Source organism: Archocentrus centrarchus, chromosome 10 (genome assembly GCF_007364275.1).
Source record: "Archocentrus centrarchus isolate MPI-CPG fArcCen1 chromosome 10, fArcCen1, whole genome shotgun sequence".
NCBI lineage: Eukaryota > Metazoa > Chordata > Actinopteri > Cichliformes > Cichlidae > Archocentrus > Archocentrus centrarchus.
The window spans coordinates 11,964,548-11,992,286 of record NC_044355.1 but is presented as its reverse complement, the minus strand read 5'-3'; the positions used below and the strand labels follow the sequence as shown (position 1 = coordinate 11,992,286).

At 40.0% G+C, this 27,739-nt stretch overlaps 2 protein-coding genes across 4 annotated transcripts in view; both read left to right on the top strand.

Annotated features, from left to right (window-relative positions):
- The window catches only part of inppl1b (inositol polyphosphate phosphatase-like 1b), a 37,918-nt gene extending 18,465 nt beyond the window's left edge, over nt 1-19,453 (top strand). For all 3 annotated transcript variants that reach the window (XM_030739042.1, XM_030739040.1, XM_030739041.1), the window contains 25 exons: nt 970-1,108; nt 1,229-1,349; nt 1,771-1,911; nt 2,429-2,516; nt 2,625-2,702; nt 5,553-5,690; nt 5,839-5,953; nt 8,634-8,734; nt 8,813-8,915; nt 8,997-9,193; nt 10,261-10,378; nt 10,562-10,658; nt 10,754-10,892; nt 11,055-11,154; nt 11,330-11,418; nt 12,120-12,201; nt 12,454-12,543; nt 12,645-12,758; nt 12,846-12,934; nt 13,026-13,113; nt 13,519-13,671; nt 14,083-14,164; nt 15,272-16,058; nt 16,145-16,260; nt 18,244-19,453. In XM_030739042.1, coding sequence (XP_030594902.1) covers nt 970-1,108; nt 1,229-1,349; nt 1,771-1,911; nt 2,429-2,516; nt 2,625-2,702; nt 5,553-5,690; nt 5,839-5,953; nt 8,634-8,734; nt 8,813-8,915; nt 8,997-9,193; nt 10,261-10,378; nt 10,562-10,658; nt 10,754-10,892; nt 11,055-11,154; nt 11,330-11,418; nt 12,120-12,201; nt 12,454-12,543; nt 12,645-12,758; nt 12,846-12,934; nt 13,026-13,113; nt 13,519-13,671; nt 14,083-14,164; nt 15,272-16,058; nt 16,145-16,260; nt 18,244-18,337 — 3,459 coding nt within the window. In that variant the 3' untranslated portion in view covers nt 18,338-19,453. The remainder of the gene's footprint in view (nt 1-969; nt 1,109-1,228; nt 1,350-1,770; nt 1,912-2,428; nt 2,517-2,624; nt 2,703-5,552; nt 5,691-5,838; nt 5,954-8,633; nt 8,735-8,812; nt 8,916-8,996; nt 9,194-10,260; nt 10,379-10,561; nt 10,659-10,753; nt 10,893-11,054; nt 11,155-11,329; nt 11,419-12,119; nt 12,202-12,453; nt 12,544-12,644; nt 12,759-12,845; nt 12,935-13,025; nt 13,114-13,518; nt 13,672-14,082; nt 14,165-15,271; nt 16,059-16,144; nt 16,261-18,243) is intronic.
- Nucleotides 19,454-23,786: 4,333 nt separating this feature from the next.
- Nucleotides 23,787-27,125, top strand: LOC115787040 (P2Y purinoceptor 4). The gene is made up of 2 exons (XM_030739608.1): nt 23,787-24,216; nt 25,729-27,125. Exon 2 carries the CDS (start codon nt 25,780-25,782, stop codon nt 26,869-26,871), a length of 1,092 nt encoding a protein of 363 aa, XP_030595468.1. The 5' UTR covers nt 23,787-24,216; nt 25,729-25,779; the 3' UTR covers nt 26,872-27,125.
- The last annotated feature ends 614 nt before the right edge of the window (nt 27,126-27,739 follow it).

Genomic DNA, 27,739 nt, shown 5'->3' with positions numbered 1-27,739 from the left:
GCAAAACAGACCAGTAGCTCAAGCCAAAAATGGTTTCTTACCACAAATTGAAAACAAAACCTTCTAAAAGAGGGCACAGGAAAAGGGCACATTTGGCTTTGTGGTCTGATGTGCCATTTTGTGAACTGTGAGGACCTATGACAGCACCTTTGCTTAATCTTAACTTTTGGTCATTACTGCTTTGAATTCCACTGAACTGTAGTTTTCCAGATTTTAGTGAAAACCTTGAGAGAAGGCTTACTTGATCTTGTGGTTTAAATGTGTTAACGTAGTCATGTAATAAACATCATTTTCTATTTTGTGGTGGGGGTGGCACTTTAGACTTATTTTATGCAGGATGACAGTGAAACAGCATGCTGCTCTAGTCAGGAAATGGCTCTAAGTGATGTCATAGCTTTTTGGGGGCAGAGGGGGAAGCTTTCTAAATCCCTCTGGGACAACTTTTATCACAACAAATTATCTGTATGTGACTTTTTCTGTCATGCAAATCAATACTTCTGCTTTGCTCTGCTAGGCAATATTTCAGAAGAGGGAAGGGGTGGGGGGATGGTGCGAAACATTCGTTGAAAACAAATTAAGGTATACAAGTTAAAATTGATTTTCTTTTTTTGTGTGTCCATATAATACTCAAATTGTTCTGTAACAATGTGCAGATATCGTGCCAGTCTATTTTGAAATATCATCTTTGATTAATCAGAAATCAAAGAACTTTATATTTTAGTCTTTCTAGACAAACACCTTCATACAGTAGACCATTACTTTTAATGGTCTATGTAGCTATGTAGTAATACGTGTATTTATTTGCACAACCTTTAAAAACAGAAACACCTTTTTCTGATTCAAACTGCTTAACTGATTATATGCATACTGGTAATTTGCACTGTGGCCTTTCCTGTTTAGAATGAGTTCTTGCCACTTTCTATACTATACAAAATTAATGCGCTGCTGTTGTGTTTGTGTATTTCATAGACAACACAAGGGGTGCAGGTGAATTGTTTCCGCACACTGGAGGACTTGGTGTTGGGGTACCAGCAACCCCACAAAGGCCTGGTTATTCCTCTGCTCTACCCTGTTCCCCGTGATACGGACAGTGGGGATGAGAGCTCAGGTTGGACGTCAGCTGCTGTGTTAAATATTTATTGTTTGTATATCTGGTACACATAAAAAAAAAAAATGTATCCACCTTTTCAGGTGCAGTGGTCAAATTTTGTGTTTTGTGTATGGACAGATGATGAGAAGCCACCTTCTGCTCCAACGTCTGTCAGCACAGTGCCTTTCGCAGGATCCCCAACAAAACCAGTCCCTCATGCCCTGTTCCTCGATAAGTTGCAAGCGGTGAACACATCCAGGTATATTTATTAAATAATACCATTAGCAACAATGTACTCCATTTTCAGAGACGTTCCCTGCCTAATTCATATTATAATTTTTTAGCTTTGCATAACTAAAGTGTCCATATTTTGTATTACAGGACCACATTAAGTGCATAAATGTGATTGTGTACAAGCTTATGTTATATGTTCATTTCTAGTGTCACATTAATATGGTTGCATCTAATCAACACTTTTCGTGACTTACGCACCTGTTGGCAATCAAGCATAGCAACACTTCCTTCTTTTGATTTTTTTTTTTTTGCCCTATTAATAAACTGCTGATATACTATCTGTTCTGCTCTTAGTCTACTTTGTTTCTCTCACGTTCACGACAGAACAGAAATGGCTTTCATGCTTTATTCAATGTAATCTGAATTCTGTCTGTTTTATTTAATAGTACTGCAGGTGATGTTGTTGGCCTGTTGAATGACTACCTCTTCAGTGAACTTCCTCTTGACATTGAGAATGTGCATAAAGGGGCAACAACTCTATCCCACCTCAGACATACTCTGGGTGCTGCCTGCCAAGGCCTCAACAGGTTAGCATCACTTCACACTGAATGATAAGCTTATTACCAGTTGTGGCAGCTTGCAATGTATGGACTGTTTTGCTGTGTGTTGTCATTTTTTTGATATATGCAGAGTATGTGCTAGTTCACTTGCAATAGACTTTTAATTTCTGATTGTTTTTTTAAAAATTAAATATATTTGATGATGATTAGGTGGCATGATGGTGAAGTGTTTGAATCTACCGCAGGTCCACTGGGACCTTTCTGTGGACCTGCATGGGTTCTCTCTGGGTACACCAGCTTCTTCCCACAGTTCAAAGACCTGCTTGTTAGGTGACCTGGTAATATTAAATTGGCTATAGGTATGATTGTGAGAATGAATGGTGTCTGTCTCTCTCTGTTTGCCCTGTGATAGACTGCTGACCTGTCCAGGGTTTACCTCGCCTTACGCCCTATGACAGCTTGGATAGGCTCCAGCTTCCTTGCAACCCTGATTTGGATAAGGGGTGGAGATTAAATTAAAATTGTGCATTTATTGATTCCACAGTGAGATTGATCTGACTCTCTCAAGTCTGGAAACCCTGGCCAAAGTCTTTGACCATCCCAGCTGCTCTTTAACACCCACCAAGGCACAGGTACAATACAAACCATGTAGTATGATTTTATAGGACTATGCACTAACTGTAGTACACGTTCATATAGACAGACTAATTGTGCTTATTTTATTTCTTATTGTGAACAAGGGTTCAGAGATGGATATAGACAACCTGCTGTGTAAGATCTCGGCTTTGGTCAGCCTCCTTTCTTCGCTGGAGAAAAAGGTGTGTTTAAGATAAACCTAAAACTGCTGCTATGGAATTGAAAAATGTCAAATATCAGAAAATTCACTTAAGATACACTATATTGGCAAATTCACTCACCCATCCAAATCATTGAATTCAGGTGTTCCAATCTCTCCTATGGCCACAGGGGTATAAAACCAAGCACCTAGGCATGCAGACTGCTTCTACAAACATTTGTGTAAGAATGGGTTGCACTCAGGAGCTCAGTAAATTCCAGTGTGGTATCATGATAGGATGCCAGCTGTGCAACTAGTCCAGTCGTGAAATTTCCTCACTGCTAAATATTCCACAGTCAACTGTTAGTGGTATTATAACAAAGTGGAAGTGATTGTGAATCACATCAACTCCGCCACAAAGTGATAGGCCACATAAAATCACAGATCGGGGTCAGTGGATGCTGAGGTGCATAGTGAGCAGAGGTCACCAACTTTCTGCAGAGTCAGTCACTACAGACCTCCAAAGTACATGTGACCTTCAGATTAGCTCTAGAACACTGTGTATATAGCTGGAGCAGCTGCATCCAAGCCTTATATCAGCAAGCACAAAGCAAAGCATTGGATGCAGTGGTGCAAATCACACCACCACTGGACTCTAGAGCAGTGGAGACATGTTATCTGGAGTGATGAATCACACTTCTCTGTCTGAAAATCCGATGGATGAGTCTGGGTTTGGCAGTTGCCAGGAAAACGGTACTTCTCTGAGTGCACTGTGCCAAGTGTAAAGTTTGGTAGATTATGGTGTGGGGTTGTTTCACAGGAGTTGGGCTCGCCCCTTAGTTCCAGTGAAAGGAACTCTTAATGCTTCAGCATACCAAGACATTTTGGACAATTTCATGCTCCCAAATTTGTGGGAACAAATTGGGGATGATCCCTTCCTGTTCCAACATGACTGCGCACCAGTGCACAAAGCAGGTCCATAAAGACATGGATGAGTGAGTTTTGTGTGGAAGAACTTCACTGGCTTGCACAGAATCATGCCCACAACCCACCAGAATGCCTTTAGGATGAATTTGAGCGGAGGCTGTGAGTCAGGCCGTCTCGTCCAACATCAGTGTGTAACATCACAAATGTGCTCCTGGAAGAATGGTCAAAAATCACAATCCTAAACCTTGTGGAAAGTTTTCCCACAAAAATTTAAGCTGTTATATCTGCAAAGGGTGGGCCAACATCACATTAAACCCTGTGGATTAAGAATGGGACTCAACTTCAAGCTAAGTTTAAGCTATTACTTTTGGAAATACAGTGTATCTAATGAAGACTTCTGATGAAAATGTTCATCTAGTTTATGAGCAATAGAGATATATAAATATTGTGTTTCTAGTTTTGCATTTGGCTAGGGTCAGTGTCACTACTGGTAGCATGAGGCGATACCTGGACCCTACACAGGTTGCACAGGTAGTCCAACTCCAGGATTGCAGATCAATATGTGCCATTTCCAGAAGATTTGCTGTGCTTTTCAGCACAGTATCAAAAGCATAGAGGAGATTCCAGGAGGGAGGCAAGTTACTCTAGAAGAGCTGGACAGGGCTGTAGAAAGTCCTTAACTGATCAGGACTGATATCTGCTCCTTTGTGCAAGGAGGAACAGGATGAGCACTGACAGAGCCCCACAAAATGACCTCCAGCAGGCCACTCTAACCAAACAATCAGAAACAGATTTTATGAGGGTGGTCTGAGGGCCCAACATCCTCTAGTGGGCCCTGTGCTCGCTGCCTGGCACCATGCAGCCCAATTGGCATTTGCCATAGAATACCAGAATTGGCAGGTTCACCACTGACACCCTGTGCTTTTCACAGATGTTAGCAGGTTCACCCTGAGCACATGTGACAGTTGTGAAAGGGTCCGGAGAAGCCGTGGAGGACAGTATGCTGACTCTAACATCATTCAGCATCACCAGTTTGGTGGTGGGTCAGTGAAGGTGTGGGGAGGCATATCCATAGAGAGACTCAGACCTCTACAGACCAGGCAACAGCACCCTGATTGCGATTAGGTATCAGAATGAAATCCTTAGACCCATTGTCAGACGCTACACTGGTGCAGTCAGTCCTGGGTTCCCCCCTGGTACACGACAAAGCATGGCCTCATGCGGTAAGAGTATGCAGGCAGTTCCTGAAGGATGGAGGACCTGATACCATTGACTGGCCCCCACTCTTGCCTGAGTTAAATCTAATAGAACCCCTCTGGAACATTATGTTTCAGTCCATTCAACGCCGCCAGGTTGCATCTCATCTGGGAGGTCTCTCTGGGAGGAGATCCCCCTGGACACCATCCATTGTTTCATTAGGAGCATTCTCCAATGTTATCAGGTGTGCATACAAGCACCATTTTGAGTTGCTGCAATGAAATTTGGGCAAAATGGACGAGCCTGCTGCATCATTTTTTAACTTTGATTTTTGGGTATCTTTGAATTCAGCCCTCTGTAGGTTGATAATTTTAATTGCCATTAAACAATGTGGCAACCTTTCATTCCTAACACATTACCCAGTCCATATCAGTATAGATAACCAGCATGAAGTGTTCCTTTAATTTTTTTGAGCATGCTACTATATATTCCCAACTAACTAGGAAGCTCATTCTTTTGACAATACTTTCTTTAAAGTATTGCCATTTTGGGGTCAACTTGAAAGAAAGGAAGATGTGAAATGTCTCACACACACACACACACACACACACACACACACACACACACACACACACACACACACACACACACACACACACACACACACACACACACAGCCAAAAACAACCTCCTTGGTGGTTATAAGGTAATAGGTTTTTTTTTTCTGCAAGAGCACAAGTTATATACTGCAATATCCTTTTCCACATAGGTATTAAAAGCTTTACAAGATGCTGTGACCAGTCACAACCTGGCAGTGCAGACCAGCCCGCCAGCCCCTGAACCGATACCGACCAGCGTACCACCTGCAAAGAGCAATGCCCGGCAGCTGCCAGTCTACTCCTTTCAGGTAAACCAGAGCGAAAAAAGATCTTAGTTTGAAAACCAACAAAAATTTATCGTTTGTTCTTCAGTTACATGCCATCTTTTAAAGAGGTGACTGAAAGCAAGACAAATTAGCTGATCTCTGCCCATAAATGCATTCACATTTTTTTCAGGTGAAGATGTTGAGGTATGGCAGACAAACAATTTCTGTGGATGTGGACACAGGAGTTTTGGTTTTTGACAAGAAGACTGGTTCATTTGGTATAGAGAGGGTCTCGCATGACAGAAGTAAGAAAATCTTTGCTTCCTAAATATTTACAGTAGCCTAAACATGTCAATGTCAGCTGTTTTTCTATAGCATATTTAAAAGCAACAAGGTTAACCAAAGTGCCTTACAAGTTAGTCTAAAACAAGATAAAATCATAGAGCAATAAAATAAAACATAAAAACAAACAAATACAATAAAACTGACTAAAAACAGGCTAGAATACAAAAACACCACAAAATAAAAATCATGATGGGACTCAAACTGAACTCAAATTAAAAGCTGAAGTAAAATAATGTGTTTTAAGATGGGATTTAAAAGACTGTATAGAGAACAAATATCAAGTGATGGGATAGTCCAGAGTCTCGGGTCTGCAAAATTCAATCCCCATTATGCTTTAATTGAGACCTCAGCTGCATTAACTGCATCTGGATAGATCTAAGTGCTCTGTTGGAGGTATATAAGTTGAGTAGGTTGGTTAAATTGCTGGGTGCATACATCAATCTTAAAAATCAATACGAAAACAGACAGGGAGTCAGTGTAAACCTGCTATAACTGGAGTATTATGATCATGCCAATTAATAACTGTTAAAAGACATGAGGCAGCATGTTGGTTTAACTGCAAGCAATGGTGAGATGAGCGTTCAAGACCTAAATACAGAGACCTGCAGTACTCCAGTCTAGAGGTGATGAAGGCATGAATACATTTTTTGAGATCTTTTGGAGGAAGATAGGATGTTACTTTGGCAAGCTGACATAACTGATAAAAACTCAATTGCTTCTCTAATTTAAGAGATCTAAAAACACTCCAAGATTTCTAATAGTGGGGGAACAATAGGAAGCACGAGGGCCGAGGGTATCGGTTAACTCATCCAGAGGGGCATGATTTCCAAATACAATAATTTCAGCCTTGTTTTCATTAAGAGTAAGCTCAGTGTTAACCTGTCTTTGGCATCTTGTAGACATTTAAACAGAGGCTGCAGTGGGACAAAGGCATCCACTTTTAGAAAAATACATTTCAAAATAAATGTCAGCATAACAATGAAAGAGAATATTGTTCTTTCTGAAAATCAATCCCAAAGGCAGCATATATAATGAAAAAACAGAGCAGGACCCAAAATGGACTCTTGTGGTAAACCACAACAAATAGGGGCTGAGGAAGAGGCGTGTTCCCCCTACAGAAAAAGAGTCTCTGACAAATATGATTTAAACTACGACAAAACTGTGGCTTTAAGACCAGCAACGTGTTCAAGTCTTGACAAAAGAATGTTGTGATCGACTGTGTCAAAAGCAGCAGTTAAATCTAACAACCAGGACTGCAGAGAAGCCTGAGTCATCAGTTCAAAGAAGATCTTTAAAAATGCTGTGGTGGGATTTAAAATCAGGCTGGAACTCTTTACAAACATCACGAGTGTCTAAGATCTGAAGTTGATTAAAAACAACCTTTTCCCAATATTTTGGACATAAATGGTAGTTTAGATATTGGCCTATAGTTAGAAAGATTTTTCTTTTAGATAAAAGGCAGCGCAGCAGTGTGTTTGAACAGCTGCTGCACAGCCCAATGACAAAGAAGCATTTAATAAAAACACTAAAACCAGTAATGAGGGGAGAGTGTCTTGAGGGGAACTAGAAGATCTTCAATAATAGACTACTTCCTTTAAAATAGAAAACGACACAGATTCAAACTGCTGAAAAACAGCAGAGCATTTAGGAGAGAGAAATTGATCAAAACAGACTGTGACAGAGTTTATCAAAAAGGTATTACAAAAAATTCTCACAAAGTACAGAAGAAGCCTCCATAGGAACAGTATCACAGGGGCTAACAACAGAGTTAAAAAATATTAAAAAGAACTTGGGGCTTGTCACTATTACTAGAAATCATGTTTTAAAAAAAAAGCAGATTTTGCAGCTTTAACAGTCCTCTGATATTTGGATAAACAGCCACCCAGGATCCCTGAAGACACCCAGAGTTTGTCCTTCTTACACTTTCTCTCAGCATGTGACAATTCAATTCAATGCAATTCAATGCAATTTTTATAGCGCCAAATCACAACATCAGTTGCCTCAAGGTACTTTATATTGTAAGGTAAAGACCCTATAATAATAAAGAGAGAGTCGTGTCTGAGAGCACGGGTGATTTCATTTATGTGATGTGATGACTTGGTGCACTTAGTGCTGAGTGGAGCAACAGAATCAAGGATACCAGAGCATGTTGAGTTAAAAAGATTTACTAGCTGTTTGATGTGTAGTTCAGCACAAAGGTTGGCATCATTAAGAGCAGAGTTAGTGAAAGCAGAGGAAAATTGAACAGCGGTCGAGGGATTTATTGTGTGCCAATGCTGCACAAGTCTCTCACTGCTCAACCCTGGGTTACACACCACAGTATTAAACACGACAGGGAACTGGTCCGATGTCCAGCAGTCTTTGATTTCAGTGATACAGACCTCCAGACCAAGTGACCACATTGAGTGTGTGTCCTTTTTCATGAGGTGGGTCACTCACCCACTGAGTGAGATTACAACAAATTTGGATGCTAAAATCACCAACAATTAAAACATGGCCATATCTTAGCATAAAGTCAGCAAAATCAAGGTTAAACTTCCTAACACATTTTTCTCAAATGCACATAAATTGTTAAATATGATTACATGTATGTATTACATATCTATTTGTCGTATCTGTATCTTGTTTCCTATAAAACAGTCCTTCAGATTGTCAAGTTTCAGAGCAGCCCAGCCAAGGTGCGCATGGTTGTTGACAGCCACCACAGCACACCGCGGGAGATGACATTTGAGAGCGCACGGGTAAGGCACCATACTAAGTTTTACTATTGACTGGAATCTGCTGTTTCTCTTACCATAATTCACTGTCATTTCTTTTAGAAATGCGACGCCTTCTGCCAACTCTTCCAGCTGATGAAAACCAGGCACTCTCAGCGGAGTGAACCTGATGTGATCTCTGTTTTTGTTGGCACCTGGAATATGGGTAAGCATTAATATGATGGGAGTGCTGAGTAAGAGTTGTGGGATTATTTTAACTCTGATTTCTTCTGTTTTATGTGTGCAGGTGGTTCTCCTCCTCCTCGAAGTCTGCAGTCGTGGGTGACCTGCTGCGGTCTGGGACACACCCCTGACGAGTCAACCGCCTTGCTTCCTCATGACATCTACGCCTTAGGGACTCAGGAAAACCCCCAGGGGGAGAGAGAGTGGACAGAACATATCAAAGCAACCCTTCGCAGCTATACTCACATTGACTTCAAACAAGTACGAGTCCCTTTCCCAACTTTACTGATTCTTATGGCTAAATATGGCTAAAATAAATCTAAATCTATCACATGTATATGTAGAGTCACAAATTGGCATGCCCTTGATTGATAAATAAGATTGACAAAATTTATACATTAAAGTTTGTTAACATTACTGAAATTGTTATAGGACTATAATGTTAAAGTTCCTAAATACTTTAGGAAGCAAGGTTTCCTGATAGGATAAATTGGGGAGCTTTATTTCACAGTCACCTAAACACTTATGTCCCAAAATATCCTATTTTGAACAACAGCATTTTAATTTTCTTTTATTTATTATTTGCATACATAACATCGCAGATGAGAGTCTGTGCACACATGTCTGCGATTTCATGCAGTACTTATAGATGTATATTATTAAAACAGTTGATACAGCCATCTACTTTTCAAGATTTTTTATAAATATCTTTTTTCAAAACTCAATTTACTTTTCCCGGTACTCCTTATAGAAATTATTAAATCCATGTGCATACTCATAAAAGAATCACCAGCTATCAAATTATTTACCTTTACAAAACCTAAAATCTAATGTCACTCCTTTTTTTTTTCTTTTTTTTTTTTACACCAACATCAGGAGTTCATGCAACATAATGCCTTTGATATGACCAAAAATATTAAAGTATTAGGCTCACATTTAAAAAGAAATATATAACATTACAGTTTGCTAGGCAGGTTACATGTCAGTATCAAATCACAAAGTTTGTATTTTAACCTCATGACAATCAGTGCTGAATTCTTTTTATAGCATGTGCAATTAAAAAAAATGTCAACCTTTTAATTGGTGATCAAGTTTATGCAAAAGCTCAAATGTAGCTGTATATACAGTACTAAATGTAAGGAAGCAGAAATAATAAATTTAAAAATAAATACATTTTTTTAAGCAGCCTCATAATTAAAAAAAAAAAGGCAGGGGGGGGGGTTATTAGTTAGTTTGCCTTTAATAAATGGTTAAGTAATTTTAAGTAATTGGTCTTGACTGCTTGGAAGCAATAATGCAGTATTACAATGTGGACCATTATCCTGTAGGTGGCAGTGCAGTCCCTCTGGAATATGAGGCTGGCCGTGTTTGTAAAGCCTGAACATGAGAGTCGCATCAGCCATGTGAACACAGCCAGCGTGAAGACTGGCTTGGGAAACACACTGGGTAGGCAGCTCTGCATGATCTCACCATCACAAGTGCACACATAGCACATACAGTAAATGTACAGCATCATAGATGACACCCCCCCCCCCCCCCCGCCTCCCCCTCAAAATCTGTGCATGATTAACAAGAACAAGCTGTTTCATATATCTGGTGGTATGAGGTTGGCTACTTCTATTGTTTCAGGGAACAAGGGAGCTGTTGGGGTCTCCTTCCTCTTCAATGGAACATCTTTTGGGTTTGTCAACTGCCACCTGACATCTGGAAGTGACAAAGTCCTGAGGTGCATTCTCCTTATATGTTCAGAAAGTGTGTGTGCTCCAGTTATTTCTGTGCTCTTTTAAAAATATATCTATTTTTATTTTGTTTAATGTCCAGGAGAAACCAGAACGTTGTGGACATCCTCAGGCTGCTGTCTCTGGGTGACAAACAACTCTTTGCCTTTGACATAAGCCTGCGCTTCACCCATCTCTTCTGGTGTGGAGACCTCAACTACAGGCTTGACCTGGATGTACAGGTTAGACTGATGCTTTTTCATTTCTTTGTTCTCTTGTTTCTTAAAATACTGACAGATTTGGCACACTTGAAGACTTTTCTGATTGTATATGTGGAATAATAATTATTTGTGACATCCCAGATATTGATGTCACTGCTTCTTTTTGGTCCTGACTAACTCCAGGACATCCTGAAGCATGTATCTAAAAGGGAATTTGAAGAGCTAATGTGTGCAGACCAGCTGACACAAGAGAGACACAAGAGGAAGGCCTTTCTCTATTTCAGTGAGTTTCAGTTTTCCCTTGTTTTACACTTAAAGTCCAATATTATATTGGCAGTTATTGTGAAAAATAACTGCAATTTTTTAATTAAAAAACATTTAGTAAATAGCAACAGCACTATTTCATTGTGGTGCTACACTGACTTTTCTTCTCATTTTTTCGGTTTGTCACTGTTAAGAGGAAGAGAAGATTGCATTTCCACCCACCTATCGGTATGAACGGGGTTCTAGAGACTGCTACCTGTGGCAAAAGTATAAGACCTCAGGGGTGAGCTTTTTCTTTCTTTCTTTTTCTTTCTTAAAAAAAAAAAGGCCACACTTTAGATGATGCTTGTCCACAATAAAAACAATATTTACACCTAGTTGCCAAAAAAATTGTGGACTCATAATAGATTGTCTTTTGAGGTTGAACACTAATGGTATATTACTAGGGATAGTAGTACCTCAGCTGGTTGGGTGGTCCATTCCTGATGTGCTTTACATGAAGTTATTTTTTTGTTTCATTATGTATTTTTTTATGAATTACATATTATATTCAGATGTTATAGTTTCAGCCTGTAGGTTTATTATAAACTGCTCAACAAAATGAAAGAAACACATCAGATCTTCATGAATGAAATATTGAATGCAAACATTTTCTGCTGATTTTGTACATTTTGTAATTTTTTGGTAACAAAAAGACGTAGTAACAGACAGTGGAAACCTTAATCACCAACCTGTTGAGGGCTGGATTCAAAATCACACCAGATTTGTAACTTAATCCTCTTTAAAGGGTCTGAAGGGGTTGGTGATTGACACTAGATGCCCTGATCTCTAAAAATAGGACGCTAAGCATTAACCTCCTGTCTAAAATGAGAATGTGTGGCATAACAGAAATCCTTCAGTGCTCACACTATGAATATATCTATGAATTTAATTTTTACACAGACAAAAAAGCAATGCTTTGTTTTCTTTTTCCTGTCTCTGTAGGTGCGAGTCAATGTTCCATCATGGTGTGACAGGATTCTGTGGAAATCCTACCCAGAGACACACATCGTCTGCAGTGCGTATGGTAAGATATGTAGACTGCGGTCATTTATGCCACAGTGAAATGAAAGCAACACTCCTCTCTACCTCTACATATGGGGTTGTGGTCCACAAAAAAAAAAAAAAAAAGTAATTTCCTCTTTTTCAGCCAAACTTCTGTTTTGACAAACTCTGTCAAATTGTTGAAACATAACTGATACTGGGTGGCCATAGAGGTATTTATTGTGGTTATTGTAATTATAAAAGTAAAGTCATGTAATATATAATCTCTTACTAGGTTGCACAGATGACATCTTCACAAGTGATCATTCACCTGTTTTTGCCACGTTTCAAGTGGGAGTGACATCACAGTCCAGCTCCAAAACAGGTGCTGTCATTCTTGTTGTTGTCTCCCTTTAGGCACGCATGCAAGTAATTTACCTGAATGTGTTCATGGTAAGAACAGTATAATATTTTCAATTCAAACAGATTCAAATTCCAGCACGGAGCGGGCCTGGATTGTTCTTGAATGTATCGAGGCGATTGTGAAAACAGCGAGCAAGGCAAAGTTCTTCATTGAATTTCATTCCTCGTGCCTTGAAGGTATGATGTCAAGTGTGGTTTTTTTTTTTTTTTTTTTTTGTAAAGCATCATGCAGCAGTCCTTTACCTTTAGCGTTTCTCTTTGCAGAGACACGACGTTCAAGTGAGAATGACTCACAGAGCTGTGAAGTTCCTGGGTTTCTCAAACTCGCCTGGTCCTTCAAACAGCTGCCAAAGGTCAGGCGCTCAGCTTTTCGGGAAATGGCTACAAATATCACTTATCTAATTAATTTTGTTAACTTGTGGTTCTCTGTGTCTGCTGTTACAGCTCCTGCCAGTTATGTCTGAGATGGATTATCTTCAGGACCAACACCTGCTGTTGTCTGTAAAGTCATGTGATGGGTTTGAATCATATGGTTGGTCACTGAGCAAATTTATTTATTGCCCCTCCTTAAAATGTCCCTTCATGATCATCGCCTTGCTTTCAAAGATCCAGCTATCTCAAAAGAGAATGCAATAGTGTTGTTTATTAAATTTCCTATATTCTCATCAATACTGATATTTCCATTATTTTTTAAGGCTGTTAGAGTTCAGCTCAGCAGTGCAATGTGTTGCAGTTTTACTTGTCTGCATGTTCCTTCTGCAGACGAATGCTCCATGCAGAAAGAACATATTTATAAAAGAATGAATGTTCATTGCATTTCATATTTATTCTGGTAAATATAATTATTTGGCTTTGCAAACAGCCCATGTCAAATCTCATGCATAAAAAAGGTTTTACTTCAATCAATGAGCATTTTACTAAAATATCCTTGTCATAGGTGAATGCTGTGTGGCTCTTCGCTCCGTTACTGGTGTGTCTGACCAATTTGAGACATTTCTGAGTCACCGAGGTGAGGAAATGGGCTCCATACGAGGACGTGTCAGAGTCCATGTACCCAAGGACAAGCGAGGAACGCGGGAGAAGCTCTATGGTGGGTCTGCTGAAACTAGTGTTCCCATAATCTCTGCCTTGCTTGCACTATCACTTCCCACTAAACTTTCATCTCCATCATCTGTCACTGCATTTTCTGACTCTCTTGTGAGTTTCACATTGCTTCCTCTATTTGGTTCCTCAATGATCCCTGGCTTGGCTTTACACTTGCTGGTATCTATCGGCTGCTTCCTCTTTTGGCTCCTGATTGACTGACCCTGACCAGATGCATCCTGAGACAGGACAGATTGGTATTATGCCATCAGGTCAGGCACAACACACGCAAACATCACTATGCTGTGTGATTGCAAAGTGGCAACAGCCTTTTGCCCTATTACCCCACACAGACATAGGAAGAAGTTTTGTACATTGCAAAATTAGATGTTCATTTCCTGTGATTTGACTTTTCCAGAGTGCTTCTGTTTTGAGAAAGATCATAAAGGTTCTGGTAGGGGACACATATCTCCTGCAGTGACACGGATCCCAGTGACCAGGTAAGGAGAGCTTCATTTCTCAAGGATAAAGGCTCAGTGAAAAATACCCCCAGTTTTCAGTAAATCACATACTACCTTTTCCAGGAGAGACACTGTACAAATGATTTGTTGATAAGAGCACATTTTGTCTATACCTTTCCACATCCTATAGATTCACTTTCCACTGCATTCTTTTATTTTAGAGAATTTTATGAGAATTTTTTAGAAATTTGTTCCCCATCTCACTGGCTTTAAGCATAAAAGACAGATAGATGATGAAGCGTACATGATTGTACTGAACATCTGAAAACTTACATTTCCCAATCTCTGACATCTGATGGTAGGAATTCCCCAAGAATAGAATACATTTTTGGCACTCTACAGTGCAACATCATTAAGTAAATATGCTGATCAGTTAAATACATGCAGATGGCTTTTCCTTGTAGAAGGCATTGTGATATGAAAGCCATATATCCATAGTTGTTTCTGTCAGAACCTATTAGAAACTGCTGTCCAGTGCTTTGGCTGGGATTACACTTGCTTTCAGATACAGATGCCAGCTGACACCACAGCCAAATGGTTAATGTTATACTTTTTCCTAGTTTGCAATGAAGTCTGCTTGGAGGAATTATGTGTATCTTGTGGCGTGCAGAATACTGTATGTACAAATAAGTCCACACAGTCACTACAAATGTCAGTTTTAATTACTGCATCCATGAGAATGTGAGGCTCCACCTGAATCCAAGTGAAGTAAATTTCAAATGAATGCATGATCCAGTTCAGACGTCCTTGTGCCTGCGCACATTCCACAAAATATGCATGCGTCCTTATTGCAAACTCCAGGTGGAAACTTCAAAAAATGACTAATTGAATGTAGTGACTTACACGTCTGTAAGTTAATATAATTCTGGCCTGCAACATTTTTGCAGATGTGGAAACATTAAAACTGGTGTTTGCCACCAAAAGTCATGAATGTACAAAAAAACCCCAACAAAGAACCAAAAAATAGGCAAACTAAAAACAATAGTGGGTAGTTGCGACACTAATTAATAATTAGGGATAACAGTAACTTTTGTATGTAGTTCATTTAGCTTAATTCCAGTTTTTTTTTTTTTTAATTCATTGCAGGTCCTCAGCAGTCCCTGTCAAACTAAATCCAAGCAGCTACACCAACCCTGCCTACTACATCTTTGAAGGTGTGTCAGTGCCACGTAAGGTGGAGGACGCTCTTCCCCATCGAAGGGACCCTCAGGTGATCTGGTCTGGTAATGAGGCTTTGCAGCTCCCAAAAGTCTCGGGGCAGCATGGCTTTGACAGGAGACCCGGCCGCAGATCAGACTTTACAGAGATTGAAATTCCAGCCATGCTATCCCAGTACTCAACAACCAATGACCTTCATGCATCCCAAACCAACTCTTCTTATCAACTCTTTCCAGCACAAAACCCATCTCCCATACCTCCACCATCACGTAAAGCCATTTCACATTGCCAAGAACAGACTTCACAACTCACAAGCAAATACCAAGGTAAAAATATTGTTCAGGGCTCCATACAGCCTGAAGGCAATCTAAGGAACTTGTATATGAATCACTCAGCAATCATCAGGGAAAAGGCCAGAAGGGATCAACATCAGCATCTTCCAGAAAGGACCAACCCTATCCAAGCAGCCAAGGCACCATCAGCTCTCTCCTACACCCCCACTCACTGTCAGGCCTCTGCTTCCTGGTTAGTGAAACATCATCCATCTGGGCCTACAGGAGACAACTCACTCACTGCTTTGCAAATTGCCAAGTCCCTCAGCGAAGTTGACTTTTTCCCCATAGAGCAGAGAAGCCCAGCCATACCCAAACAGAGGACAAATTATAGAAATGGCCCTTCCATACATGGAGATCGAGGCTACAGCTGGGAGAAAGAGGTAGATATGATCTAAGGCAAATGTTAAAAGATATAGGTCCTGATTTTTGTAAAATAAATAAATAGATCTACTTTATCTCACTGCAGGTGTCAACTGTACAATGTGCACCAGAGACTGTGCAGGAACTTCTTACTACTCTGGGTCTTCAAAAATACACCCTGGGACTTAGCCTCAATGGCTGGGATGATCTGGATTATTTCAGGTAACATTAGTTTTGATATTTGTGTAGGCTCATCACTAGTGTCTGAGCAACATCTCATGAGACACCCCACAGCTCAGTGTGATAGGCTACCAGTCCAGAAGGATAGCTCTTTCCCCTGGAGTGACTCTTAGTTGGGGGTACACAGGCATGGTTGTCTGGCTATCTGTGAGGATATTTATGACATTAATGCATTCCCAAGCTTCTTTTTATCCTTCACAAATAAGTGGAAACTCTTACCATAACCTAAATCTAATTCTAACTGTAGTGGTGAGGAAAAATGTAAGAGCAGGCCAGAAAGTTACAATTTTACAAAAAGAAATTCGTCAGTGTTTAGATGCTCACAAAAGGGTGACAAATACACTATATTTTTTTGTTTTTGTTCTGTGGATTCCTGTGTCAAATGAATTTAATCCCTCACTCATATACATTTGAAAAATCCACACACAATCTCAGTCTGCCACGTTTTGAAAAGGCACAAACATCTAATCAGTTTATCCACATAGCTGTCTTGTTTCCAGAACTGTACTTTCACTATTGAATTGCCTTCATGTGATGCATTTAGGGGGAATTTGTAATTAAAACTAAAACTACCTACAGGCTTTAATAAATAATTATATACTGCTCAAAAAATCTAAGGAACACTTTTTAATCAAGTCAATTAAAATATCTGGGATATTGATCAGGTCAGTTAAGTAGCAGAGGGGGTTATTAATCACTTTCAGCTGCTTTGGTGTAAATGAAATTTACAGCAGGTGCACCCGAGGGGCAACAACCAGACAACCCCCAAAACAGAAAATCTTATGCTGCCTCTAACATCGTTCAGCATGACTGGTTTGGTGGTGGGTCAGTGATGATCTGGCGAGGCATATCCATGGAGAGACTCAGACCTCTACAGGATAGGCAACAGCACCCTGACTGCTATTAGGTATCAGGATGAAATTCTGTCAGACCCTACACTGGTGGGTAGGGTCCTGGGTTCCTCCTGCATGACAATGCCCGGCCTCATGTGGCAAGAGTACACATGCAGTTCCGGGAGGATAAAGGACTTAATACCACTGACTGGCCCACGCACTCGCCTAAACTAATTCCAGTAGAACAACTCTGGGACATTAGGTTCAGTCCAGCTGATGCTGAAAGGTTGCACCTCAGACTGTCAAGGAACTGAGTGATTCCCTGGTCCAGATCTGGGAAGTGGTCCCCCAGGACACCATCTGTCGTCTCATTAGGAGCCTTCCCCAATGTTATTTGGGATGAATACAAGCACATAGGGACTATACAAACTACAGAGCACCATTTTGAGTTGCTGCAATGAAATTTTGGGAAAATAGACTAGCCTGCCACATCATTTTTTCACTTTGATTTGTGTCTTTGAATTCAGTCCTCTGTAGGTTAATAATTTTCATTTCCATTGGTATGGATATCCAGCATAATTTGTTTCCCCATTGAAATCTGATTTTCTGTTTTCAGAGTGTTCCTTTAATTTCTTTTGAGGAGTGCATAAATATTGGAAGAAGCTGAAAAACCTCATGTGACTGAAAGGTTCTGTGTTTCAGTCAACACTGTTTGACGTCTCTGAGAGTCAACAATGAGTAGTGATTACAAGAATAGGAACTAAGGGGATGGGCATGTTTGCTGAGACACTGTGGTTGCTGCTTGGAAATATAGGCCATTTTAATGTAAACTCATGTGTCACATGAACACTGTTACCACTGAATCGTTGTTTTTTTTTTTTTTCCCCACTACTTTCTATCTTGCTTATCTTTCTTCTTTATAATGGAATGTGGTTTCTGTGGAATCTGCACATGGTAGATGTTAAAAGAAATATTATGACATTCTTATTTAATTCTTAACGCATGTGTTTATAGAGACACCTCACAAGACTGTTGCAGCAGATCTTTTCATGGCCAGTTAAAAAGAAGGAAAAGCTGTAAGCTAATATGATCATGTATGACTGAAGCTGAAATATTGAATCTATCTCTGCAGTGGCATCACCGAGGAGGACCTGTGTGCTGCAGGAGTAATGAATGCTTCACACCGACGCAGGATTCTCGAAAACCTGCCCAGGAACTGGAACTGAAATAGAGAAATGGGCAACACTGATGGTACAAAATATTGTAATTCACTCAATTACAACTGGAAGAACTGTTAGAAGTGAAAGTAAGACAGGCTGATGGAATTATCAGTTATGTCAGCTGGACATTACCGCAGACCTGTCTTCATTCATTTACTCAGTACTGTAAAAAATAGTTTGTCTGTGTCAACACAGCAAAGAGAACACAGGAAGTAAAAGCATTGCACAATCTGCTTGATTCGTCGATCCATGTTGATCTTATGAATGGAAATCCTTGATATGCATCTCCCTTTACTGACACATATTCAAGTATTGATTATAGTATTAAGGTCTCACTGATTTTGTTTTCGGTGAATTTAAAATGACTAAAAAATTATCTTTCAATTGCCAGTGATTACTTAAGGCTATTGTTTTACTATCCACCTTCATCCCTTCTGCTGTGTGTTTCCGTTACTGCTATTAGTGAGCCTGGGCCTGGGTTTTTAAAAGCACCCCTATTAAACCTACAGAGCATAAAATCTGTCTGTGTCTACTGGAAGATTGTCTGGAAAGCTGATAGAGAAAGGCCTGCCATTTGTCATTTTGTTTACTCTGTCATACTGTTACTATCCTGCCACTTAATCAGTACATTCGTCCACTGTGCATGGTTCATGCAATGTTTATAAAGTGCATAAAGCAACTCTTGACTAGCAACAAGCAGTCATGTGTCATTTCGTGCCACCAGACAGATGCTTCCATTACAGTCCATTGCACAGATCATGATATGCATCATCTTACTTGAATACTTTCTGATGTAGCCTAGTTAATGTTCCAGTGCACATGGGTGATTGTAGTCAGAGCTTCTACTACAAGAACACAATTCGTAAAACCAGATATACAACAAAATTTGCTTTAGTGACCTGTGCAGCGGATGAGCTCATCTCCGGTGATGCTTTAATACGGGGCTTTGACGCACTCTAAGCCAAACAGATTAGCTTGGATTATGAAAGGACTGTAGGCTTCATTTTGAGAAGTGGGGAAAAAAACATTTCCCTCGATGACTAAACCAGACTGTCAAAAAAACTTATATTAATATAGTTATAGTACTGTGCAAAAGTCTAGAACCACCTTTAGTCCAGTCCTTGTACCTGACCATTTTCAGAGGAGTTTTCTTTTTTGTTTGCATTTTAAGTCACTTAATATTGACCCATGAATCATTTAAACATTAAAAGAGATCCAACTCAAAGAATGAACCAGTGTTGTGTTTACACATAATGGACTGCTTAGCAAAGAACCAATTCAAATTTTTTACCAGCAGCCTGCCTTAAAAACGCAATTTGTTCCCATTTCAGATAACACAGTTTGAGTCCCAAAGTGTCAGCAAAATTCAGACAAGAGCACAGCTTGCAGGAGCGCAGACAACAACACAACGCCAAACAGAAGAAAACTGAGGCATTAAATACACACCAGGTAATTAGGGAGAGTGGAGACAGCAGGGAAGAGGGGGTGAACCAAATAAGACTAATAAGACAAGGGAAGCAAAACTGAACACAAAGCACATGGGACTGTCAAAATAAAAAGCGACCAACCGTAACACACACGTGCAGACCTGACGAAACATGCGGAAGCACAAACACAGAGGGACAAAACAAACAGGAACACAGAACAGGAGGACCTGGAAAACACTGGAGAACTGGGAGTTTAAACATAACAAAACAATAACCAAGAACATGACTTGAATAAGTAAAGTGAGACCTGAAAACACAAACTGCAAACCCATATTAAAACTAAGGTACAGGCAATTAAGAAACACAACTAGACAGATTAAATAACAGAACTTCTGTGATAAAAACACAAAACACTTGGCAAAAGGCCCAGGGCCATGACAAAGAGTTCTTAGCCAAAACGTGGCAAATCTCAACATGGTGTAGTGTGTCCCTGAGGAAACTGGCCAAGTAGAGGACAAAAGAAAAAGTGCCAGGCCTAAAAACAAACAAACAAACAAAAAAAAAAACTATACAGCAGATAAACAGAATCTGAAAGCCGTGTCCTTAAAAACTAGGAAAAAATCCAGCAAAGACCTGACACAGGACCTGAGAGATGCATCTGGCCCTTCAGTTGATCCATCTACTGTTCATTGCCTGAGAGAATTCAGGCTGTGCTTAAGAATAAAGGTGCTCATAGCAAATATTGACTTTTAATTTAGTTAGAATTGTGCAAACTCTGATTTGACCTCATAATCTGTATTTCCCTGCAAGGTTCTACGCTTCGATATATTGCTGCAGCGATTTTCCATTTTTCCAGCACAATATAAAGAAATGACGGGTTACTTTTGTATACAAAGGATGCCTGAAATGATGTCCAAAACATGTGAGTTGTTTTTGCCAGCTCACTTATAATGATACATTATAACATAATGATACTTTACAGCAGAAAGAAGTGAGCCAACTGTTAAGCTGACTCAAAAACAACAAATAATCCCCGCAGTGTGTGGATGCTTTTTCTCGCTTTTACAGTAGCATTCATTTGAGGTAGTTACTTATTAAAGCACAGCCAAACATGTGTACTAAGAGGAGGTATGTGTCAGTGACCACTAAGTCAGTGACTTACTGATTGTAATGATGGATCACCTGTAGGAGTGCTGGGAGGTTCGAAGTACGAAGCAGACGGTTTTAAAAGTAATAAAAGTTTTATTTTGAAAGTCATGTTTTTAACTGTATATGAATTTGAGTTGACATGCAAAAGGCAGCCACTCAGCAGGTGATTTAGTTAAAAAAAAAAAAAAAAAAAAAAAAAAAAGAAAAAAAACAAATCCACATGGTATTTTTGGATATAAATCTAAACAACTCTCATGTTTATGCTGTAGAAAGGAAACTGCCACAACTGTCGCCAATTAGCCTAGTTTAAGGGAGTGTGTGTTTGTTGTCTGTCAACTGCATGAAGAGATAACAAGACTCTAGGAAGTAACTACACCCAGCTATGACATAGCCACACATAAACTACAGGTAGTGTGTTGCTTTAATACTGTATGGGATGAACACACAAGGCTTAATGTGTTCATGAATGAGCGTTAAAGCTCTTGGATTTTGCAATCTTTGAACAGAGGAAGCCTAGTTGCTTTGCCCTGTCCAGTCTTTATACTGAGATCAGTTTTGCAATACAAATATGAAAAAGTTTTTTTCCATCTAGTTCTTATCAAGAAAAAAATTTCCCCAGAAGATCCTAAGAATTTGCTTACAGTGCGATACATGTACTTCATGAGTATCCAGCCACACTTTACTTTCTACTGAAGAGCACGCTTTGTCTGTGACCCACTCACTCACATAAACCACCCAAAGTCACTCTGTGTACAGAAACTCACACTGCTATGAACAAGATGACCTTCCCACACTGAGACACACATTTACCAGAAAACTCGGCCATGCACATTCACAGAAACAAACACTGTTACTGTGTCTTTGAATGGGGTAGACTGGGCTTTCCTCATGTGAGGGATATGTTTTCATGTAAATTAATTCTCATTTATCAGTTATACTAAAAGGACATTAACTATTATGCTGTTAGTTTAAAAATAATATCCTGTAAGTGTGCCTGTTTGATGCTCTTTTGTCAAAGTATAATTGACTGCTGTTTAAGATCAGATAACTGAACTTTACAAGGAGATTGGCTCTTTGCATATGACCTGAGTCAAGGTGCATGTTCTATCTGGACTATCTGGAAGCAAACTATAAAAAGATGATTTAAAAAAATGTGTTTTATTATCTTGTTGATCTTATGATCTTGAGTCATCTTTAGTGTGTGGATTATCCAAACTTTACTTTAGGAACTTCGCCCCATTTCATCATAGTTTATTGTCTTGTCTCCAACAACAGTATTGCACAATTTACCTGCTTTTATTTCTTTATGATCAGACCATAAATACACACCTTACATGTCAATAATTTTTGGTTTGCAATCAGAGGAGACGAATCACTTAATCCATACTAGCTCAAGGAAGATATACTGGCTTATCTACAGCTGGGATGTCCAAATATTAACTCGTTAACATTCCTATATTGACTGCTATAAAGTTTTACCTTAGGAATGAGTCTCATCTCAAACACATAAAATACCAACGATGGAAGAATTTCTGAGCTGTTTTACTAAAGAAAAAGTGGCAGAGCGTCACTGGAGAATCGCTGCATTCCAAAGTTAGCTCCTGCAAGATTCAGTCTTCAAAATTGGCAGTAAAATGTACACAAATATAAAAGACCACAGTGTTAAAGGGCAAAGCTGTTCTGCGGTATGAAGGGTTAATATGTAAGCAATAACCTACTTTAATGTATCTCTAGACAGAGCTGATTCTAAGTGCTTTAGAACTTTTGAGTATAATCAATGCAATGAGATAAACAAATACTCTGGAAAATAGTGGCACAAATTTAAGATACTGAAATAAGTACATGTAACCTACGGTAATGTGTGTTTCTCTGTTTCCCTTCCTTAAGAATGGCTTCTTGATAGCCACTCTTCCACTCTGACCATTTCTGATGAGGTTTCAGTGAACAGTAAACGGATGAACTGAAAAGCCAGATGCATTTCTCAGGACCTGTGTCAGTTCTTTGGCTCTACTTTTTCCTATTTCTAAGGACATGACTTTTCATGTGATAGTTATTTAGGCCTGAGACCTCTTCTTATGTCCTCCAGTTGTCCAGTATTTGCAATTTTTTAAGGACACACTGCACAACATGTTGAGATATGCCAAGTGTTTGGCTGATATGTCTTTGGGAAGCCCCTTGTTGGTGCAAAAATGCCTGCCAAACTTTCATTTTTGGCATTTTTCATTAGAGTCAACTGAAGAAATGGGAACAAATTATGTTTTGTGACAGACTGCTGGTAATAAAGTGCCTAAAAATACAATTTAAAATTGGTTCTTTACTAAGAACATGTGCTCTATTTTCTGTGTAAGTGGCTTAACAAGTAAAACAGCATTCTTCTGAAAATAGTCAGATATAAGGGTGGGGTTGGCTGCGGGTCGGGAGGTAGGGCAGATTGTGGTGGTTCGATCCCTGGTGCGCCAGTCTGCATGCCAAAGTATCTTTGGGCAAGATATTGAACCCTGAGTTGCTTTTGATGTACTCATGAGCGTGAATGTGTGCATGAATGCTAAATATAAAGCACTTAGATGTAGAAAAATAGTGCTTGTATGAATGTGTGTGTGAATGGGCGAGTGCAAACGTGTTGTATAAAATGCTTTAAGTGCTCAAAGCGGAGTACAAGGACTGGACTGAAAATGAGTGAAAAAGCAGCCAATGTCCAAAGAAAAACTTTGAAGGCCTCGAGAACTGTTGCACAAGACAAAGTTTGGCTCCTTGGAAGCAAAATATACTTGAAAAAAAAAAGGGGGGCGTGGGGGGGGGCTCAAGACTTTTACACAGTTCTGGATTTGTTCCTAAGTGGGAGCGACTACAAAGTTGCTTTTCATTTCTGGATCTATACATGCGTGGGCATGTTTTCGGTTGTGCGGTTTTCCAAGTAGCTTGCTTTGTAGGTGGAACTGAACTTTCGTAGCAGTTTCACGTGGTTAATTACATTGATAGTGGCAATAAGAGGGTTTTGGGGCGGCAGCTTGCCCACTCAGCACTTCCCATTTCAACCATCTATCCTGCATTCGGCGCTGACTGTGCTGGGAGTTAAAATGACTTTCGCGAAATGTTTTCTTCGCTGGGCATTAATGAGCGTGGGTTGGACTACAGAGGCAGTAGACAGGACGACGGAATGAGAGAAACAGCGGTTTTCCATACGTCTGGGTCACGGCTGAAAAGTGAAACTGGTAAAAAATAATCGAGCCCACGCTCCGTAGCACCACAGTGCACCACCGGGATCACGATCAGCCGTCAGCAACAGCGCTGTGAGGATCCTGTTGGGGGGTAAGTAGCAGCGAAGTTACCGTATCGCGCTTTTAGAAAATGGTGCTGAGCTTCGTGTTGAGGACTTTTGGAAAACCAAATAAGATAAACGAGCAACCAACAGCGATGAAAAGCAGCCAGTGCAAGTTATGTTTAGGTGCAGTTTAAATTTAAAAGCTTGTCCACACCTAACTTTACACTTCTTTTCCGATAGATTACAGAGCGAAACATGGTCCACTTGTGATTAGTTACACAGTTACCACACTTACAACCTTAACCCGTACCTACAGAAACCAACGAAATATAGTTTTATAGTATAAAGTTTATTGTTTCCAAACGCCTTGAAATGAGCCTTTATGCGCACCATTAAACATAAAGGGCACGTTCACTTTTAAAACTTGAAGTGATGTTGCTGTGCACAGTGACCATTTGAGTAAACTGTGCGCAAGAAACAGTGTTTTAAAATAATTACAATCAAACTCCAAGTTAAATAAAGGATTAAAAAATGCTTCTGCCATTCTGTCTGTACACACCATAGCTCGGAAGGTTTTGAATGAATACTGATAAAACTTTGTAAGGATGTAGACTGGGAAAAAGAAATCTGACTGATTATTTGAAAGGCTCCAACTGTTTTCATTACTGATTCAGCTACCGATTATTTTCTTGGTTATATGGTAGATATAATGCACCGTTTCACGGGTCTACAATATCGAATTCAACCATGTGTACACACAAGTGCAGGTGGAGCTGCCATATAAGGTGCTGGCCTGGCAACAGGACAGAGTTGGGGTTTTGTTTCTTGACTAAAAAACACGTAGTGGGGCTGGGGATTGAACCACCCACCCTGCAATTAGTGGTCAAACTGCGTAACCACCTAAACCAGCAGCCCCACCAATCACTTGCTCTATAAATAAGCACAGTTTCACAGTCTTTAAACTTAAACTGAAAATGGTGATATGTTTATATGTGCTCCTGTGATATTTTTAACCTTAAATTTTTTCCCAATAATGAATTTGTCATTCTGCTTCTATCATTTTTTTTTTGTTTTTGTTTTTGTTTTTTTTACAGGAAATTGAGTTTGGTATCATGAAAAATTAGTTGAAGACACTGGAAAGTTTGGAAAAATCATTTATGATCCCAGAACTATATGCATTCTAATCACTATGTTGTGATGGTTTGCAGTGAATCATGGGCCTAGAGCAACAACATTTACTTTGTCAGCAGCCTTGACAGCCTTGTCCTTGTGCTTTTTGACAAAAAAAATGGAAACCATAATTGATTACATTAGAAAATTTTAGAATATGTCACAGATAAAGGGAACAGTATAGATGAGATAAATTCCGACTGATAAAAAAGTGTTTCTGCATAAATCATAATGGTACCATAACTGGTAACCCACTCTGTTATTTTAGTTGCTAAAACAGTTTGGTCACTTGAGGTTTAAATATCCAGCTAACAGCTGGAAGAAAAATTAAGTTTAGAATTATAAAATGTAAAAATCTTCATCTCTCTGTGTTTCTTTTTCCTTTGCAGGTTTTGCCATCTGCTGGCTTTATCAGCTGTGCTCACAAGCCTTACATAGCTATGGAGACGGTCACCAGCAACCCCGGAGGACACGACCAGTCAGTGCGGACCTCAGTCTTCAACTCTAGCTGTCGCTTTGATGAAGAGTTCAAATACATCCTGCTGCCCGTGTCCTACAGTCTGGTGTTTGTGTTTGGCTTTGTGCTGAATGCTGCAGCTTTATGGTTGTTCCTGAAGCTGCGTCCTTGGAACACTAGTACAGTGTACATGTTCCACCTCGCTCTGTCTGACTTCCTGTATGTACTCTCCCTGCCCACCCTCATATACTACTATGCCAACCGTAGTCACTGGCCCTTTGGCGTTGTTGCCTGCAAAGTTGCGCGCTTCCTCTTCTATGCCAACCTCTACTGCAGCATTCTCTTCCTCACGTGTATCAGCGTGCATCGCTACCTCGGCATCTGCCACCCTATTAAGACGATGACCCTGGTGAAGCCTCGCCATGCCCACCTGGTATGTGGCATGGTGTGGGGTGTTGTGACTGTGTGCTTGGTGCCCAATCTCATCTTTGTTACCACCTCCACGAGGGGCAATGACACCCTGTGCCATGACACAACAAACCAGGAGGCCTTTGACGAGTATGTGGACTACAGCTCTGTTGTGATGGTGCTGCTGTTTGGCATCCCTTTCACCGTCATTATGGTGTGTTACTGCCTGATGGCTCGGGCTCTGTGCAAGCCCAGACATGGAATATCTTCCAGCCAGCAGAGCGCTGCTTCACGTCAAAAATCCATCAAGCTCATCATCTTGGTGTTGGTGGTGTTTGCTGTGAGCTTCGTCCCATTTCACATCACACGGACTCTCTACTACACGTCCCGTGTGCTGAATCTTAACTGTGAATTCCTCAACATAGTAAACTTTACTTACAAGATCACCAGGCCGCTGGCGAGCGTCAACAGTTGCATTGATCCCATTTTGTATTTCCTGGCTGGGGATCACTACCGCTCCAAAATGATGGCTGTTCTGATGAGAAAAAGACAGACAATGAGCAGCCAAGTATCGGAGCAGGCGCCAGCACGGCCGAATAATAATGACAGTATTGGTCTCGTTTATACAAACTCAGGTCTTAAAGCCAGTGATGATGTTGCGAGGTAGTGCAGAATGTGAAGTATTGTTAAATATTTCTGCTCTTGGCTAAACTAACAACAGAGAGGCTTGAAGAGAAGAGGAGCCAGTTTACTATGACATTAACTTGTAATATAATATAAGATAAGCTTTCTGTCCTTCTAGATTTCTGCAGAAAAAGGAAATTGAGTTCCCCTCAGTTTCTTCAGAATGCCCTGTGTGAGATAAAGTACAAGTATTTTTTTATGAGTCTGTATCTAACACAAATGAATTATTATTCATAACTCAACATGTAAATAAACAGTCTTTACACTCCTGTACATAGTTATTTATGAGAAAATTGTGCCTAGGCAGAAGAAAGTGAGCCTTTAATACAGATGCCTTAAAGTAAAATGATGAGATGATTTAGTTAGTGAACTGTCATCTTGATAATAATAAGGTTTGATTAAATACTCACTTATGAAAATATAGCAGACAGTCTGGCTGTTGTCTCAGAAACAAGACAGTTGTGATGCAATCCTTCCTGTTTTATCAACAGTATTTTTGTGTTACCCAGAATCTGCAGCTGCCAAGTAGCGCAGCCCCGAATCCCAGCTGCTTTTGTCCTTCAACTTTCACAGCTGTCTTTTTCTTTACTGTGGAGGAAAGCAGAGAGACGACTCCAGACTCCAAAACCACCCACACCTCAGTGGGAGAAGGGATTTTCCTCTTCCCCTTTTTACCTTTGGGAATGATAAATGGAATTTGATGATCAATGAGCTGCGTTTAACCCTGATAGTTTTGCAGGAGCTGAGATCAGTGTAGGAAAGTTTTACTTAATCATATAGAGCCCTCCATCCTTGTTTTTTCTTTTTTATTTCTGATACATGAAAATATGCAAGAGCAGAAGTGTTCATAC

Excerpts from the sequence above, each read along its gene's own strand:
- LOC115787040 (XM_030739608.1), top strand. The coding sequence starts at position 25,780 with ATGGAGACGGTCACCAGCAACCCCGGAGGACACGACCAGTCAGTGCGG.